General features: G+C 42.2%; 1 protein-coding gene across 1 annotated transcript; it reads right to left on the bottom strand.

Annotated features, from left to right (window-relative positions):
- Nucleotides 1–6,902: 6,902 nt before the first annotated feature.
- Nucleotides 6,903–14,729, bottom strand: dcun1d5 (DCN1, defective in cullin neddylation 1, domain containing 5 (S. cerevisiae)). The gene is made up of 10 exons (XM_005744958.1): nucleotides 14,638–14,729; nucleotides 11,862–11,911; nucleotides 11,648–11,690; nucleotides 10,958–11,054; nucleotides 9,933–10,098; nucleotides 9,612–9,703; nucleotides 9,426–9,534; nucleotides 8,762–8,866; nucleotides 8,543–8,645; nucleotides 6,903–7,967 (listed from the first exon to the last, which is right to left on the bottom strand). Exons 4-10 carry the CDS (start codon nucleotides 11,020–11,022, stop codon nucleotides 7,912–7,914), a joined length of 696 nt encoding a protein of 231 aa, XP_005745015.1. The 5' UTR covers nucleotides 11,023–11,054; nucleotides 11,648–11,690; nucleotides 11,862–11,911; nucleotides 14,638–14,729; the 3' UTR covers nucleotides 6,903–7,911.
- Between the last annotated feature and the right edge of the window lie 360 nt (nucleotides 14,730–15,089).

Genomic DNA, 15,089 nt, shown 5'->3' with positions numbered 1-15,089 from the left:
TTTATTTAATCAATAAATCCCCTGTCATTAAAATGCCTTCATGAAAAGAATAGAGACCACAAAGACAAACCCCTACAAGGTTAAGCAAATTATTTCAGAAAGAGGTAGCACAACAGAAACAGATAAAATAAAATAAAGCAAGAACTAGCAAGTAATATGACCTACAAAGACCATGCATAAGTTTCTACCTCATAAAAACCATTAGTGAGTCCTTTACTACACTTCTACTTCTTTTTATCTTTTAATTCAAGAGAAGTTTCCATAGACTTGGTGTAGGTGTGTGTGACAGATCACCTGAGCTGTGTAGTCAGGCATCACCTGGTCTTCTCTCCAAGGCTGCTGGTTCTCCGTTCTTTTTGCCACAAACTCCTCCAGCTGGTGGATTCGCTGCTCCACCTTCATTTTTAAACCTCTCTTTTGTGTTTCAGATGTATCGCTACATTCTTCCACAACACCTGTGAGTACTGTCACCTCAGTGATTTTACAAAAGAGAAAGTTGATGTGTGTTGCCTGAAGTTGTTGCATTGTTCTTGCAGCTTCACACACACTGAGGCACTGGATTCGTTTCAAACTCATATCCAGGTGTTGCTTTTCTTTGTTTCCACAGCTTGTGCTATTCATCTTCAGTAAACCCTTTATTTTAAAAGAGGTTTCAAATCACAGTCTCTTTTGTGCTGCCATTACTTTCTTCAGATTTACTTCTATACAGTTTTAGGCTTTGCTTGGCCTATTTCATGTTTCATAGGTACCCTCAGCCCAGCTCGTTCAGATTAGCACATCTTATTTAGCATGGTCCAGTATCCCACACTCAAATGTGAATAACCAGCAATTAATCTGTGATTGAAGACACTTTTGCTAAGGCCAGAATGAACTGTTATGAGTTTAGGTGTACTCCCAGCTTACTTTTAGTACTTTCTGGGGAGCCGTCCATTTGTGTTTATAAAATAGAGGTCAGTGGTACAAAGAATCAAGACTCTGTATATCCGAGGAGGATGTGCGTACATGTACTGTATCAGTGTAATCAACCACAGGCAGATACCTGTCTGCACAGGGAGAAATAACACAAGCAGATAATTACCTGTTTCCTGTGTTTGTTTATAGCAAGTAAAACAGTTTAAAGCAGCTCTGTTCAACACCTTACCAGATGTAAAATGTTTACAATTTAAAACTGCATCTTTATTCTATATCTATATACCTTTAAGCCCAACTCATAGTGTACTATCTTACACTATGGCGTTAAAGGGGTTAGGGTACTCCCTGACCTCACAGTCCATTTACTGTTATTCTGAAGTTGTGTGAGAAGTGCAGGTTGTACAGAAGGCAGGTGAAAACAAAGCCACTGTCAGTGTGACGTTATTAATCTTTAACATCATCACAGCAGAAGACATCCACAGAGTCATGTGAGAAACTGCACTTTACACTTTGCTGGAGGAAACTGTAGCAGCAGCACGAGCATCAGAGCCACGAGATCAGACTTAAAGGGATAACACGACCACATTAGGAAGGAACCACATCAGGTAAATATGAAACACGTGGGCTCTACTTTAGCTGCTTTATTATTTAAACTGTACTCATAGATTCACTCTTTTTGGTTTGAGTTAGTTTGCTGTGAACCAACTCACTCAACAGTTCATCTCATAAAATAATTTAAAAAGGCTGAGAGCAGAACTGAGGTATTTTCTAAAATACTGTCTCACTGTGGACGGTTTGTCATCTGATTTATTCGCACTGACTTGTTTCTCCTAAAGCTGTAGGGGTCCTGTGATGTGTTCAGGTGCTCTTTTATTGTGAGTAAAAAACCTGAATCATCACTTTAAACAGCTGACTTTGAATAGAAATGACAGTAAAGTCCTTTACAAGCACTCCTGTTACACCTTTAACAGAACAGAGTGGTTTTGCATGACTCACAATTTGATATACTCCTGATGCATCTTATATGGTGCGGCCAAGATGCTTGTTGTAATTAAATTTACAGCTCACTCAAGTATTTTACTCGCCAGAGCAGGAATTTGATGGAAGTAATGGGACTGCTTCTTTTTTTTGGATCTTGCCACAGTAACTTTGCACGATACACGATTCACAGTAGTCTTTATTTTATCCTGGCTGTTTTCTGTAACAAGCTGTTTTAGCTTTTCGCCCTTGTTTGCATTTACCTTCTAAACTAAAAGCTTCTTACCACAAGCTGGGAATGTTCTCAGCTGCGCTTCTTTTGACTTGCAGGTCACTTTCTTTCAGCTCCGTTCTGCATCTACAAGCTCCACTTTCTTCCTAACTTGAATCGTTGTACTTTTACTGGCTGCTGTTTTTAGACTGAATTTGGACACTAAAGCAGCATACATTTAATTTCATGTGCGATCACACACTCGTGTATTTTACTGCCCTCAAACTGTAAAAACCAGCTGACTTTTATTTCCTCTGCAGGTTTAAAATGTTAACCAGGTGGTTAACTTTCACAGCCTTCCTCGCCGTCCCAGCCAATCCAGGAAGAGGAGCTACTGGCCAGGGCACTCTGACTGTGGCCCCCACCTGCCGGGTCAAAGGTCATCCAGAGGTGGAGTTGACTTTACACTGTGGAGATGGAAAGGACTTAGGTGAGTGAAGACTCCATCTCACTCTCTGCTCTCTGAAGGCAAACGCTGACTTCTGTTAAATGTAGAAAGCGGTCACGTTCCTGCTGTAAATATTTCAGAAACCAATCTAAAGGAATCTAAAGCGATAACACTTTATAATAATTTTGGCTAACAATGAAACTTTAATTATTCAAGTATACAGTAGCTGCTAAATAGCTGGTTTGTGAATCAGACGCAACTACACAATAAAACACAGATAATGCTTACAGATGTTCACTGTAAAACACAGGTGTAGCAGGTGGATGGGGTTGTCCACTGCGCCTGCTGTGTGTCCCTCTGTGTTGTGTTGCAGGTTCTCAGTAGGTGGAGTTATTTAGTGCACCTGGCCGGCCTCCCTGGAGCATATAAGAGCTGTTGTCTCCACCACACACCCAACATTCAAACACTCATCCAGCTGCTAACACAAACTAACACACCTGAAGATGTTTACTCTGTTTTTTGTCTCTTTTGGTTGATAAATCAGAAAATTTGTGTCTCTCTGGGTCTCTGACACCAGCAGCTCTGACATGAGAGAAAACTTTCACTGAACTGAACGTTGGTGGTGTCCCACTTATTACTGTTGATTATCATGTTTATGAAGTGTAACCAATGATTTTTAAAACAGAAAGGCCTGTATTTCAATTTTTCTTTAAAAAAAAAAAAGCAGCTTTTTAGCTCCTCCCCTTTAAGGCGCCTGTCTTCTGACCAGCTACCCCTCACAAACAGAGGGTTTGAAAAGCAGGTGGGCGGAGCTTCTGTGCTTACAGCCATAGCTTTGTGCCCATTTCAATACCGATAAACCATAACTGTTTATAAAAGATGGATGGATTCTATTTATTATTTATGTTGGAACCAGTCTCGAGTGGATGAAAGAGGAACTGCAGCATTGCCACGTGAGACACAAAGGAAAGGTTTTTGTGACACTCTCTCTCTTTTGGTACTTCTTCTCTCATATGCAGGTGTGGTCCAGTACTGGCACACCCCCTTTGGAGACCTCCACACTCCTGGTTCCCATGGTAAACTGGACCCCGTCGTCATGCACCATGACGGGAGCCTGCTGGTCCCCAACACCAGTGCTCTCCACAGTGGCCTGTACTACTGCCTCCTGCAGCACACAGAGGGAACTACACTGTGGCCGTATGAGCTCCACGTCGGTCACGATGGTCAAAACCTTCAGGAACTGGGAGAATACGAGCAAAGCAGCCGCTGTGCTGCATTCAGGTTCAGGAGGGATGCTGGGTCTGAGGAGGCGAAGCAGGCAGGTGTTTCAGCCGAGCTGTTTGCAGGAGCTGTGGCTGCATCAGTGCTGCTGACCTTTGTGTTGGGATTCAGCATTGGAGCTTTGAGCAGGACTCATGTTCTCAGGTGAGTTCAGGGACTTACGTCATTATTGGTGCCTCTTGAAGAAGTTTTAACCCAAGCTAAATCACCAGCATTGGAATCAATGTATTTTTAAACAAGTATAGAGAAAGACGCAAACACTAGATAATCTCAGTGTGAGCCAATGAGAACACCACATGTGGACTGACCCTTTTTACATTAAAGGTCTGTTTTTTCCTCTCAGGTGTTCAGGGGCAGTCAGGGCAAAGCTGCGGTCACCAAAACGAGGACGAAAGCGCCAAAGCGACACAACCGACCACGGCCCCGAGGTCAGCATGACGACCCTGCCGACCACGAACGAGAACCCGGCCTCTGAAAACGACCAGGTGGTGCACAACAACTCTGCGCCTAACCTGTTTCCTCCTGCCAAACCTCAGAGAAGCTTCCGGCACAAACGAGAGGAAGACGAGCCACCAGAAACCACTGCATATCTGGAAGGATGTGACTACAAGGAGGAGGAGGAAGAACAGGGAAGATGTGCAGAGAACAGAAATAAAGGCAGTGATAAGGAGTTAGAAGAGGGGGAGAAAGAGAGCCGGTTTGGTCGCTTGTATCTGATAGGAGAGGATGGAGAGAGTCAAAGTGAAACAGATGAGTATGAGGAGGACAAACATGGAAGCGAGAGCAGGGAGGTGAAGAGGAGTATGGTGCAGGAGGAAGAGGAGGCGGCGGCGGCCGGTGAGGAGAAAGATGGTGAGACAGAGATTTCCAGAGATTCTGAAAAGTCAACTTTTGAAAGTGAAGATGAGGCAACAGGAGGCAAAAACAAGGAGGTGACGGATCAAGGAGCGCTGCCGCCCTCCCCACCACGCCCAGCCCGCCGCAGCCGCGTCATCCGCCTGTACCAGTATGACGAGGACGGCCAGCGATACGGCCACCTTCCAGACCCTGGCCCCGACGCTCCTCTCCCCGCCCCCAGATTCAAACAGCGCTCCGTCTCTCTGACGCGCCTCTCCGCCATCATGGCTGCAGCCTCAACAGGGCCACTGGACCAGAGTCAACAGGAAGAAGGATAGTGAGCAGACGTCAAACTTCCACATGGACATTTGATAGATGCTACAGAGAGTGGACAAAATAATGACAACACCATGGCTCAAGTCGAGTCCAGCTCTACAAACTTTGTTTGGAAGGGTCGCCACATTTAGCGCCACAAACCGAGCCTGCGTTACGCTTTACTGCTACCCCTCAGGACAAAGTCTCACACATTCTTCAAGTTTCCAAAGTAAAATAATTAGGGGGCATACCATATAATGCACGAGTGGGGAGTCCATTCTTCAGAAGTTAAATGCTTTCTTTGGCACAGATGTTCAGTGCATATTATTATTTGTCATAAGTTATATTTGCATTATAACTATATATATTATAATTTCCACTCATGCTTACTTGCAGATCTGAGTTGCACTGATTTGATTTTCTCAGAAAATCTGCAAAAATGTACAATATAAAAGGACTTTCATGTTTTGAAGTTATTAGTTATGCTGTAAACACCTGAACGAAGCAGAACAGCCATCTCCCAGTGGCTGAACTGAAATGATGCACACCTGTACCTGGTATGTTGGGTGTGGAATCGATGTATACATACCCTAAGACTGGACACTGTATTTTTATGAGGTCTGACGGGTGAATCTGCACACGCACTTTTTATATCTGGGAATCAATTTTTGCATAAATTTAAAAAAGCTAAAGCCATCATCAAAGTAATGCTATGACTTCATCCTGGATCATCTCTGCATCCTGCTGATGAGATTACAGCTGAAGCTGAACTAAGCTTCACTTTTGTAATACCACTTTGTACCACAAGGTGACACAACAAGTAAGTTAATCTTACACATGGCTCGGGTCAACGATTTTAACTTGTACGCCGTCATACGGGTGTATCTGTTCAGATGAAGTTTAGATCCACCAGCCTGGGTCAAGTCAAGGAAAATAGGTATTTTAAGGAATCTTGAAACTGAAGTGGTACGTGCCATGTCTGTGTGCATTTTTATTGGGACTGTGGTGACATCTGAAACTAATGAGAACCCTTCCTGCACTAATGCTTGTTCCCATCACCCAGGTTTCTGCAGAGACTGACACCTGATGGTTTTTGAAGGACAATGGGGGCAAATCTCTAAACTATGAAAAAGTAAAACAGCATAAGACAGATCATATGGACCAGAGGTCACTAGGTGCAGGCATAACACCTGAAATAGGGCAGCATGGGCGTGAATGGAGGTTAACGCTGTTACCTCAGAGCACGGCCTGGTTTAAAGACATCCATGTTAGGTTAACTGGTCATGTATGTGAGGTAGATGAAGTCCTTTAAGTGTGAGCAGTTAAACTGTGACTTGTGTATGGATGAAATGTGAGTAAATTACTTGCCGCTTCTGAGAATGTCCTCGCTACTTGTAATGATTAAATCATTATGATATTATGCTTTCATGTATAAAACAGGACATGATGTCAGATAGTAAATTTAGTTTGTGTTTGGGGGGGAAATAAGTTGACTCTCCCTGCTCTCTTAATTAAGGATTAATCTTCCACTTATTAAGGCAGGCCGTTTACTCCAGCAGTCCCCGACCTTTTTAGCGCCACAGACCGGTTAAATGTCAGACAATATTTTCACAGACCGGCCTTTAAGGTGTCGCGGATAAATACAACAAATAAAATGATACGATCAAGACAAAAACTGTTATTTTGTAAATATAATAATAAACGCAAATTAACTGTGTAATTTTGCAATTTTATTAGCAGCATCCTCCTAAAATGCACCAACAACATTGAGAGTAACATCCTCCTCTTTGCCCCTTAACGCTCTCTGGTCGCTACGGTAACGCGTAAATATTTCTTTCAAAATAAGACAAAACTACAACATGGGAAAAAACCCAGGGAAACAGAGTTAACAATAAAAACCCTGAAAACCATTAATTTCACACCCGAGCCCAACAACCCCGGTACCAAACGACTCACGGACCCGGGGGTTGGGTACCGCTGGTTTACACATTCTAAATTGATGTGCAGTTCAAAATTTGTTGTAGGGCCCAGATTATACCGTGCAAGGCATACAACATGAACAGTAAGCGTTAACAAGCCAAGAATATATTCTTATTTACAGCGGTGAAAGAGTCTCATGAGTAAATGTGGAGAAGTCCAAGAAGAAATGTAAAACATTATGAGCTCTGGGGAAACAACTCCCCCTGCTGGTCACAGTTTTAGTTGACATTTGCAGCTGGTAATTTTAGAAAGTACCTTTAAAGTTGTTGTTTGTTTTTTTTTGTTTTTTTTAAAGCATTCACTAAATTAACTGCCCAGAGGGGTTTCAGGATAGCTGTAGAGTGGTGAGACTTGCTTCTAGCAGGTTAGGTGCTGGTTATCTGGCAGGATGTGGCCTAATAAGAAGTGTTAGGAGGTAAAGGGATAACTGCTGTATCTGCTCAGGGGTTGCTGGACTGACACCTAAAAAAGAAATGGTAAATTTCTTCAGGCTGACCAGTTTCTGCATGCCTTAGTGTGTTAACACGGTGCAGGAGTGGCGAATGAAACCTGGGCTCTGCAGCTTGATGAATTTCCATTTCCTTTTTATTACTGTCAAAACTTCTATAAACAAGACACAAAAATGGGGGGGAAAAAAAACAAAAAAAAAACATAACATTTAACATAAATTCCACAGCTCTTCTCAGTTCATTTTCCCTCTGACAGTTTCTTTTCTTGAAATTAACACTATAACAATAATAACAAAAAAAAAAAAGTCTTCTCAGCAGGAGGAAGGCCTCTTAGCATTTGGACGATGGTGCACAGGCGCCTCTAACGGGATTCGAAGGTCCACAGGGACGAGGTTGTACTCCATATTTCTGTGTATGTGTGGATGAAACCTTTTTCCAGACTCCTTCCCGGGTTCTCAGTTTTCTCCCTCTTCATCCTTTTGTTTTTGTGGCTGTTAATGCTATGAAGCTGACCAACTTCTTCGCCATTCCACGAACTCGTCTAGAAGCACCGGCCCTGCAAAAAACAAATAAACCCGTAAATATAGACAAAGGTGCGCCTGCACGTTATTTCTGTTCAGTGAAGACATGAAGCCATTTTAAGGTTTAAAACTGAAATGCTTGTTTAACATTCTTTTGCAGTTATACATGTTGAAAAGTTTGCTTAAACAGCTGGCCATTTAAAACTTAGAAAATAAAAGAATCTTAAAATCAATACAAAAATGGAGGGAAGCTGGTGTAAATTTATTAACATCAGGACTGCTGTGGCATTTTGGACTACAAGTGATGGACAGATGTTAGATTTCCTTTCACAGAAATGAGTGAGCCATCACGGAAGACCCCCCAGAATTATAACATGCTCATCCTTCTGTCCTAAGAGTGTGAACCGATCCAGATGTGTTCTTGTGTATTATGACAAACTGTGCGACAGCGGCCATTCCCAAACCAAAGCCCTGGATGGTCCAGGTGGGGCGATAACTGGCCAACACATCCTATTCCATGTTTGGACATTTCATACAGGTTTATATTCCCGCCTTGAAGCAGCTCTGTGAGAGAGGCCTGCACTATTTTCCTAGTACAAGTGGTACTCACAAGCTCCATCCTCATCGTAGTTACTGAGGTCTGGGTTGATGGTCCGGCTGAACTCCAGAACATTATACCACTGGTCTTTATTCAATCCCTTGTACTTGGACTGCTGTGGGAGACATTAATGGGAGGGAGACAGTGAGGAAACAACCCAGAGAGAGGAGTGAAGAGCTGTTTGAAGATGAGCTGATTTCACATCTCCTTTATCAGAGCAATGAGATTTACCTCCAGGAACTGGCTGAAGACTGGGAAGAGCGGCCATGACCTTCCCAGCAGCAGAGCCAGCATTAATTTTGCCGTGTCCATGTCCAAACTCCTCTGGTTCTTATCCTGAGGACAGAAGCAACTCAGTGAGTGAGCTCAGTAATAAGTGCAGCAGTTCATATCTCTTATGATCCCATGAATGCGCTGATGAGTGTTTCCCCCACAATCCCATTAGTCATAACAGTTAAACCTAACTGCACGGTTGCTGCACTGAAATTGAAAAGACACTCCCTCATTTATGGTTATTAAAAAAATAAAAAAATAAAAAAAATCCAGCTGCATCAGCAGGGAGATTCACTGCATCAAGCTCCGAGTCAGAATTCAGAGACTTGATCTGAAAGCCTGTGTTGGTGAAGTTAAGCTTCATTTATGGTCACCACACCAAATCTTTTCAGAAGCTCAGAGTTTAAATGTAGCATCTGCTCCTCCCGGTTAAAACATGGTCACCCCATAGGGAACTATTTTGTGGTAATTTGGCGCTTTTAAATTATTATTTTTATTCCAACTTTTCCTCATAACAATCACAAAGTCAGGAGCACAAACACTGCAGACATATTACAAAATGATGTTCAAGGATTTTTACAGGCTTAACTTCTAAATAATAACAAAAAATAAATAGACTCACTCTGGCAAAGTCAAAGGCGTATCTGTAGATATTTTTAAAGGTCGCAGCATCGTTGAGCTCACTGCGCAGGTAATCAAGTTTACTTTGTAATCTCTCTGTGCAGTCACACCTGCATGTAGACGAAAACACATTTAAGCGTATTTGTAACCTCAACCACAAATAAACTGAAAGAATAAGATTTCTTACTGTAATATCGTCATTCCCCTGAGCCACTCGTCTTTTGTGAAGTACCCCATGTTTGCTGCTTCTAGACGCCACGCTAAAACTAACATGATAATCTGCAGGAAAGAAAGGAGATTCAAACAAGTGTAAGAAAGCTTGTTTCCTACCATCTTTATTTTTCACAGAAAAAAAAAACATTTGTTGCTAAAATAAAGCTCCATAAAACATTCTCACATCATGAGTGCCTCAGTCTCTTTTCTGAGTGTTACCCTATGACTCCTGATGGTCAGGAGTTCATCAGGTAAGGGACATGCAGAGTGACTAAGAGTCAAGCTGCTGACTTACATTCTCTGGTTCCACGCCGATGTCCTCACAGAACTTCTCCATGGCCTCTGGGCCGAACACCTTGTCGGGGGCAGCGTACTTGTGGAACCAGGCCAGGCACTTCTTACTGGAAAAGGGCTTGTCAGTGTTGATTGACCTCGGACCGCGGATCAGAGGTCGGGTAAAACTTCAGCACAGACCAAACATTTTAAAGATAAATGTGCAGCCATAACTTCAGGAGGTTGTTACATGGCAGCTATACAACAGCTGGACTACAGTCAAAGCAAAAATACAACAAAGGATTTCACCCTGTGAGAGCTGGGATAGGCTCCAGCACCCCTGACTCTGAACAGGGTAAAGTGGCTCAGAAAACAGCCTGTCAGTATTTCCTGCAGATTAATGGCAGCACGGTGGCTCAGTGGTTACCACAGCTGCCTCACAGCTGGATGTTCTCCAAGAACATTGGTGTATCCAGTCAGCCAGTTTAGAATCAACTGCTACCAAGTCAGATCAGATGCTGCTGTATGCAAATGGCTCGGGTGATTATTCACATGAGACTCAAACTGTCACCATACTTCATTAAAAACCTGAAATTAAGTCTGCACGGACATTTATGATGTACAGAGCTGAGGCACTGATGGATTATCCACCTCATTTATATCCAAGAATAAAGCAAAGGTACCTAATAAAGTGGCACTTTAGATACTCTCCTACAGTCCTGAAGACTGAGGCAGTGCTGATTAAGATGACAAGTATGTGCTGAGTGCCTCGATTAGTAAGGAGCATAACTCACAACATGTGTGAAGATATGCGTTTTGGCTACATCCTCACTGTGACTGCAGCATGAGCATTCATCTACACTCTTAATACACAATGAAGAAGAAGAGGAGAAGGTGAAGGGCTCAGAAAGCCTACACCCGGCTGAGAGAGCATCGAACTCACAAGGTAATCAATAAAGGTTCAAGAAGCACATAGGATGGATAGAAGACAAAGGTTAGCGGTGCAGACACAGGACACCCTCAGTGTGAGCAGATAGATCTATTTACCTTGTAATTTTACAGTTCTGCTCATGATCATCTGCATCAGGCAGCTTCCTCTTCTTCACAGGCATCACGGCACCTTTACTGGGCTTCACTAGCTGGGCTACATTTACAGAGCAAAGACAACAGTCAAACATCCGTTTGACCCTGGAGTGACTGAGCCATCTTAGCAGCTACAACAGCTCAAGTACATTTACAGAAATGCTTTACTTTTTATGCTTCATACCCAAAACATTTCCTCCATCTATGATGGGTATTCTAACATTCAAAACATTCAAAACACTTTGATTACTGAATTATCTGAAAGGGTAACTGTTGAAATGAGACGTCCAATTATGGAACAAGTATTGGAGAAGCACTGACGCAGTGTAACAATCAGTTAAAAGTCCAGATTTTTGACCCAAGATTAGATTAAGTTCTGTGTTCTTTCATTAGTTTAACGTCAGTAGCAAATCAGTACATCTTTGGGCTTTAAGCAGCTGCCTTCTGCAGCGGTAGGTGTGAAAACATTTAATAAAAATCAACGCCTGTGTTTTTTAAAAACATACTTCTATTTCTACACATCTTTCTATTACCCTTCCCTGTTAAAATAGAAGTAAACTGATAAATTCATGGTGTGAAACGTTTTTATGATTAAAAAATAATAATAAAAAACAACAGCACACAGATATATATGAGATGTGTGAGAGGTTGTACCTGTATACTTCTGCCTGCCTTGTCCATTCAAATCTAAGCAATGCTGGAATAAAACAGAAAACTGGTTAAAAAAAACAAAAAACAAAAAAAGTCTCTGCACAGCACCTGATAAGCTGATGGATGCTGTACGCTAAAGTCCAGCAGTATTATCACTGTAAACGTGCCGGACTACACCGGCGTTGTCTGCTACACACAAATCAACACAAATACTCACAAGCTTGTCCAGCGTTTCTGACAGCGTGCCGATGTTTGCCAGGACTTTTCCTACGAGAAAGCACACAAGCACTGACTCAGCATCATTCAGGGAACGTCAGCCAAGGAAGACCGAAGGCATCGGCCAAAACACATGCGAGGCATTACTAACACCACCATCACTTTGAAACCAAGAGGAAAAATCTGATCATAGGTCAAAGACCTCAGATGAGATCCAAATTTTTTTTATAGTGTCTGTAAACCAGAAAGGTTTAGGGTAAATATCTGATACTGTGACTATGAATGTGGAGTCTCAGGAGCGCAGCTCAGGTTCATTCAGAATGATAGATGCTTGAAGTCTCTAAAATATTTGGATTTGTGTGGTGTTCTCTCATTCTGCTAATATGAATTTGAGTCATTTTCAAGATATTTATGAAATTATCAAAATAACAACACTAGAATTATTATTATTTTTTTTTTTTACAACTACTTTCAAGATTTAAATGAAGATTGAAGAAAATTTATTTAACACTGGCATGACGTGAGTACTTTGTATCAGCAGATTTCCAAAGCCAAGGCATTCGGATCATATCTGTGCGTCGTTGTTAATTGAAGTTTCATTGCAGTTGCCCTCCTGGCCTTACGGTCAACTGAACGTTCAGACATTCAAGGAAAGAACCGATTTCTGCCTTTAGAGCTGTGATTTTAAGCCTTTGTGCCAAAGCAAAACAAACAGCAAACCAAAAATTAAGACTTGGCTGTCTTCATATGTGCAGAATGCCATGTCATACTCTCTCATTTCAAATATCATCACTTCTTTTGATTGCAATGTTAGCTGATTTTAAGAACTACAATGAGCACCACTAAAGTATGACTTGCATCAATCCTCTTATCACACAAGAACACATACATTGTATGGTCAAAAATATGGGGACACACCTCTTAGTCTTTGAATTCAGGTGTTTTTAGTTCCATAGCCACAGGTGTATAAAATCAAGCACCCAGCCATGCAGTCAGCCTTTAGAATGACTTGTGAAAGAATGGGTCGTTCTAAAGAATTAACAGAAATTGAGTACTACTGAAACAGGATGCCACTGTTGCAACAGGTCAGTGGGTGAAATTTCTTCCCTTTTAGATATTCCGCAGTCAGCTGTATTATTGTAAAGTGGACGTGTTCAGGAATCATTAATCCACGAAGTGGTAGATCATGTAAAGTTAGAGTGCGATCGCTGCGTGCTGAGGTGTAAAGCACATATGTTCTGCTGACTCAGTAACTGCAGACCTCAAAACCTCTGACATTAAGATCAGCATGTAAACTGTACACTGGGAGCTTCATGGCATGGGTTTCTATGGCAGAGCAGCTCCTGTGGGTGTATTATGTGGGCAGCCTAGAAATTTTGTTTATGTAGTGTAGATTCCTGCTGCCTCTGGTTCAGACGCAGCTCTCTTCTACCCTTTTAAAGCAGGTGAAGTCTCTCTATAAAAGGATGTTTAGTTTCCAAGGCCCTCATTAGCTCACTATATTAGCATTAACAGATTAACTCGGGCTGAAGGCTGCTGACATCACAAGTCCAGCTGCTCAATTATATCTCCTCACTATCAATCAGGCCAATGAGGTCCACTGAAATGACATTTAGTACTTTGTGCAGTTACAATGTTTCGTTGATGCATAAATCTCAGGGGACACCTTGACTTGTCTCAGGGCAGCACTGAGGAACCACAGCCTTTAAGTATAGGACCCATTGGAAGTTTAGGATCATATGTAGACATGATCCCATGTTGACATGATCCCAGACACATACACAACAATGAATTCTGTGACTTTACTCCCCATTAGGATCATTCAAGTGATTCCTGGAGATGTGTGGAGAGGCAGAGTGTGCCATCGCAGCAGCTGTCACAAGTACGATTCATAAATGCACAAAATTCACTTGAGTACTGTTAAAATGAATGGTGACGCCATTGTTGGAGATTGAAATGGGCCAGTTCGGAAACACTGTTTTTGTTCGGTTCGGCCTGCATAGCTGGTTAAAAGGAAGGAGCAAACAGGGACTGCCTCATCACACTAAATTTCCGTTTTCGTGTTCAGACTTGATATAAAAGCTCACCAGAAAAACGAGGACACTGCTCGGAAGAAAACAGGCGTTGTCACGTTTGCATTTCAACAAAAACCACCAAACGTAACTGTCGCGCAGCTGCAGTGTCTGCGACGTTAAACGCGAACTTTTTCCAGCGTTTGAACTGTTAAAAATAAACATGGTAACGACAGCACTGCTGCAGAAGCAGTTTAAAAAGCTCTGTGGGAAACACACGTCACCATTCCTCCACCACACACACCTAAAGCACAAGACACAGGTACATATTGAATAAAAAGTCTGTTAAGGGTCTGGACTCTGTTAAACTTTAAACTTTGGGCTAAAATCCAAACTGCTGCGGGTCTCCGCCTTTGATGCTAACGTTAGCTAACCAGGCTAGAATGACTAATAGACTTCGTACCAGGATGTCGCATTTTGTCGCCACTTAAATGTTACAAAAACATGATTCGTATTACAAATTCCACATTTATCTCCTTCATTTTCTTCAGATAGTCAGACTTGACTCACAGGGAACCTCTTTTGTTTGCTAGCTAACATTAGTGGCGCACCGCGGGTTTCAGAGCTGCTCTGCTAACGTCTGCTAATGTGTCCAAACACGCATCAAAAGTCTTTAAATCACTCGCATCATAATTAGACGCAGATATAAGACAGATGCCTGGGGCAACACCTGGTAATTGATAGGGCACTGTTTTAAACACTTACCACTTTCAGTCACACTCAGACTACTGTCTCAGTTCCACCTGCTTCTCTTATGCCGGAGTTTTGGCTGGAGCCGGCGTTTCCGCGACAGTGGACGATACCACCGCTTTATGGGGGTGCAATACGAAATTAGCGTTTCCCTCTTCAGAGAAATGTGCGCGAACGCTCTTTTTTAAGAATGGATGTTTATAAAACACGACATTTAACCTCATTTACAAGAAGGATATATGGTCTTAGACAACAGTTATCCAAACGACAACATCTGATGGTTGTAATGTACACCCCGAAGAGCCGAATATATCGTTTTAGTTCTTAAAGAAATAGTCCCTTATTTTTGGCTCACATGCTCACATGTACTCATGTCCATGCATCCATTCATCCCAGCTGTCATAGGGCGAGAGGCAGGGTGTAATAAAGTTTAAAATATTTTTTAACATTTATACAAAACTGTAAAA

The sequence above is a fragment of the Pundamilia nyererei genome, unplaced genomic scaffold, assembly GCF_000239375.1.
Source record: "Pundamilia nyererei isolate P.nyererei 1_Seehausen unplaced genomic scaffold, PunNye1.0 scaffold00152, whole genome shotgun sequence".
Lineage (NCBI taxonomy): Eukaryota > Metazoa > Chordata > Actinopteri > Cichliformes > Cichlidae > Pundamilia > Pundamilia nyererei.
This window is presented reverse-complemented; position numbering and strand designations above follow the sequence as displayed.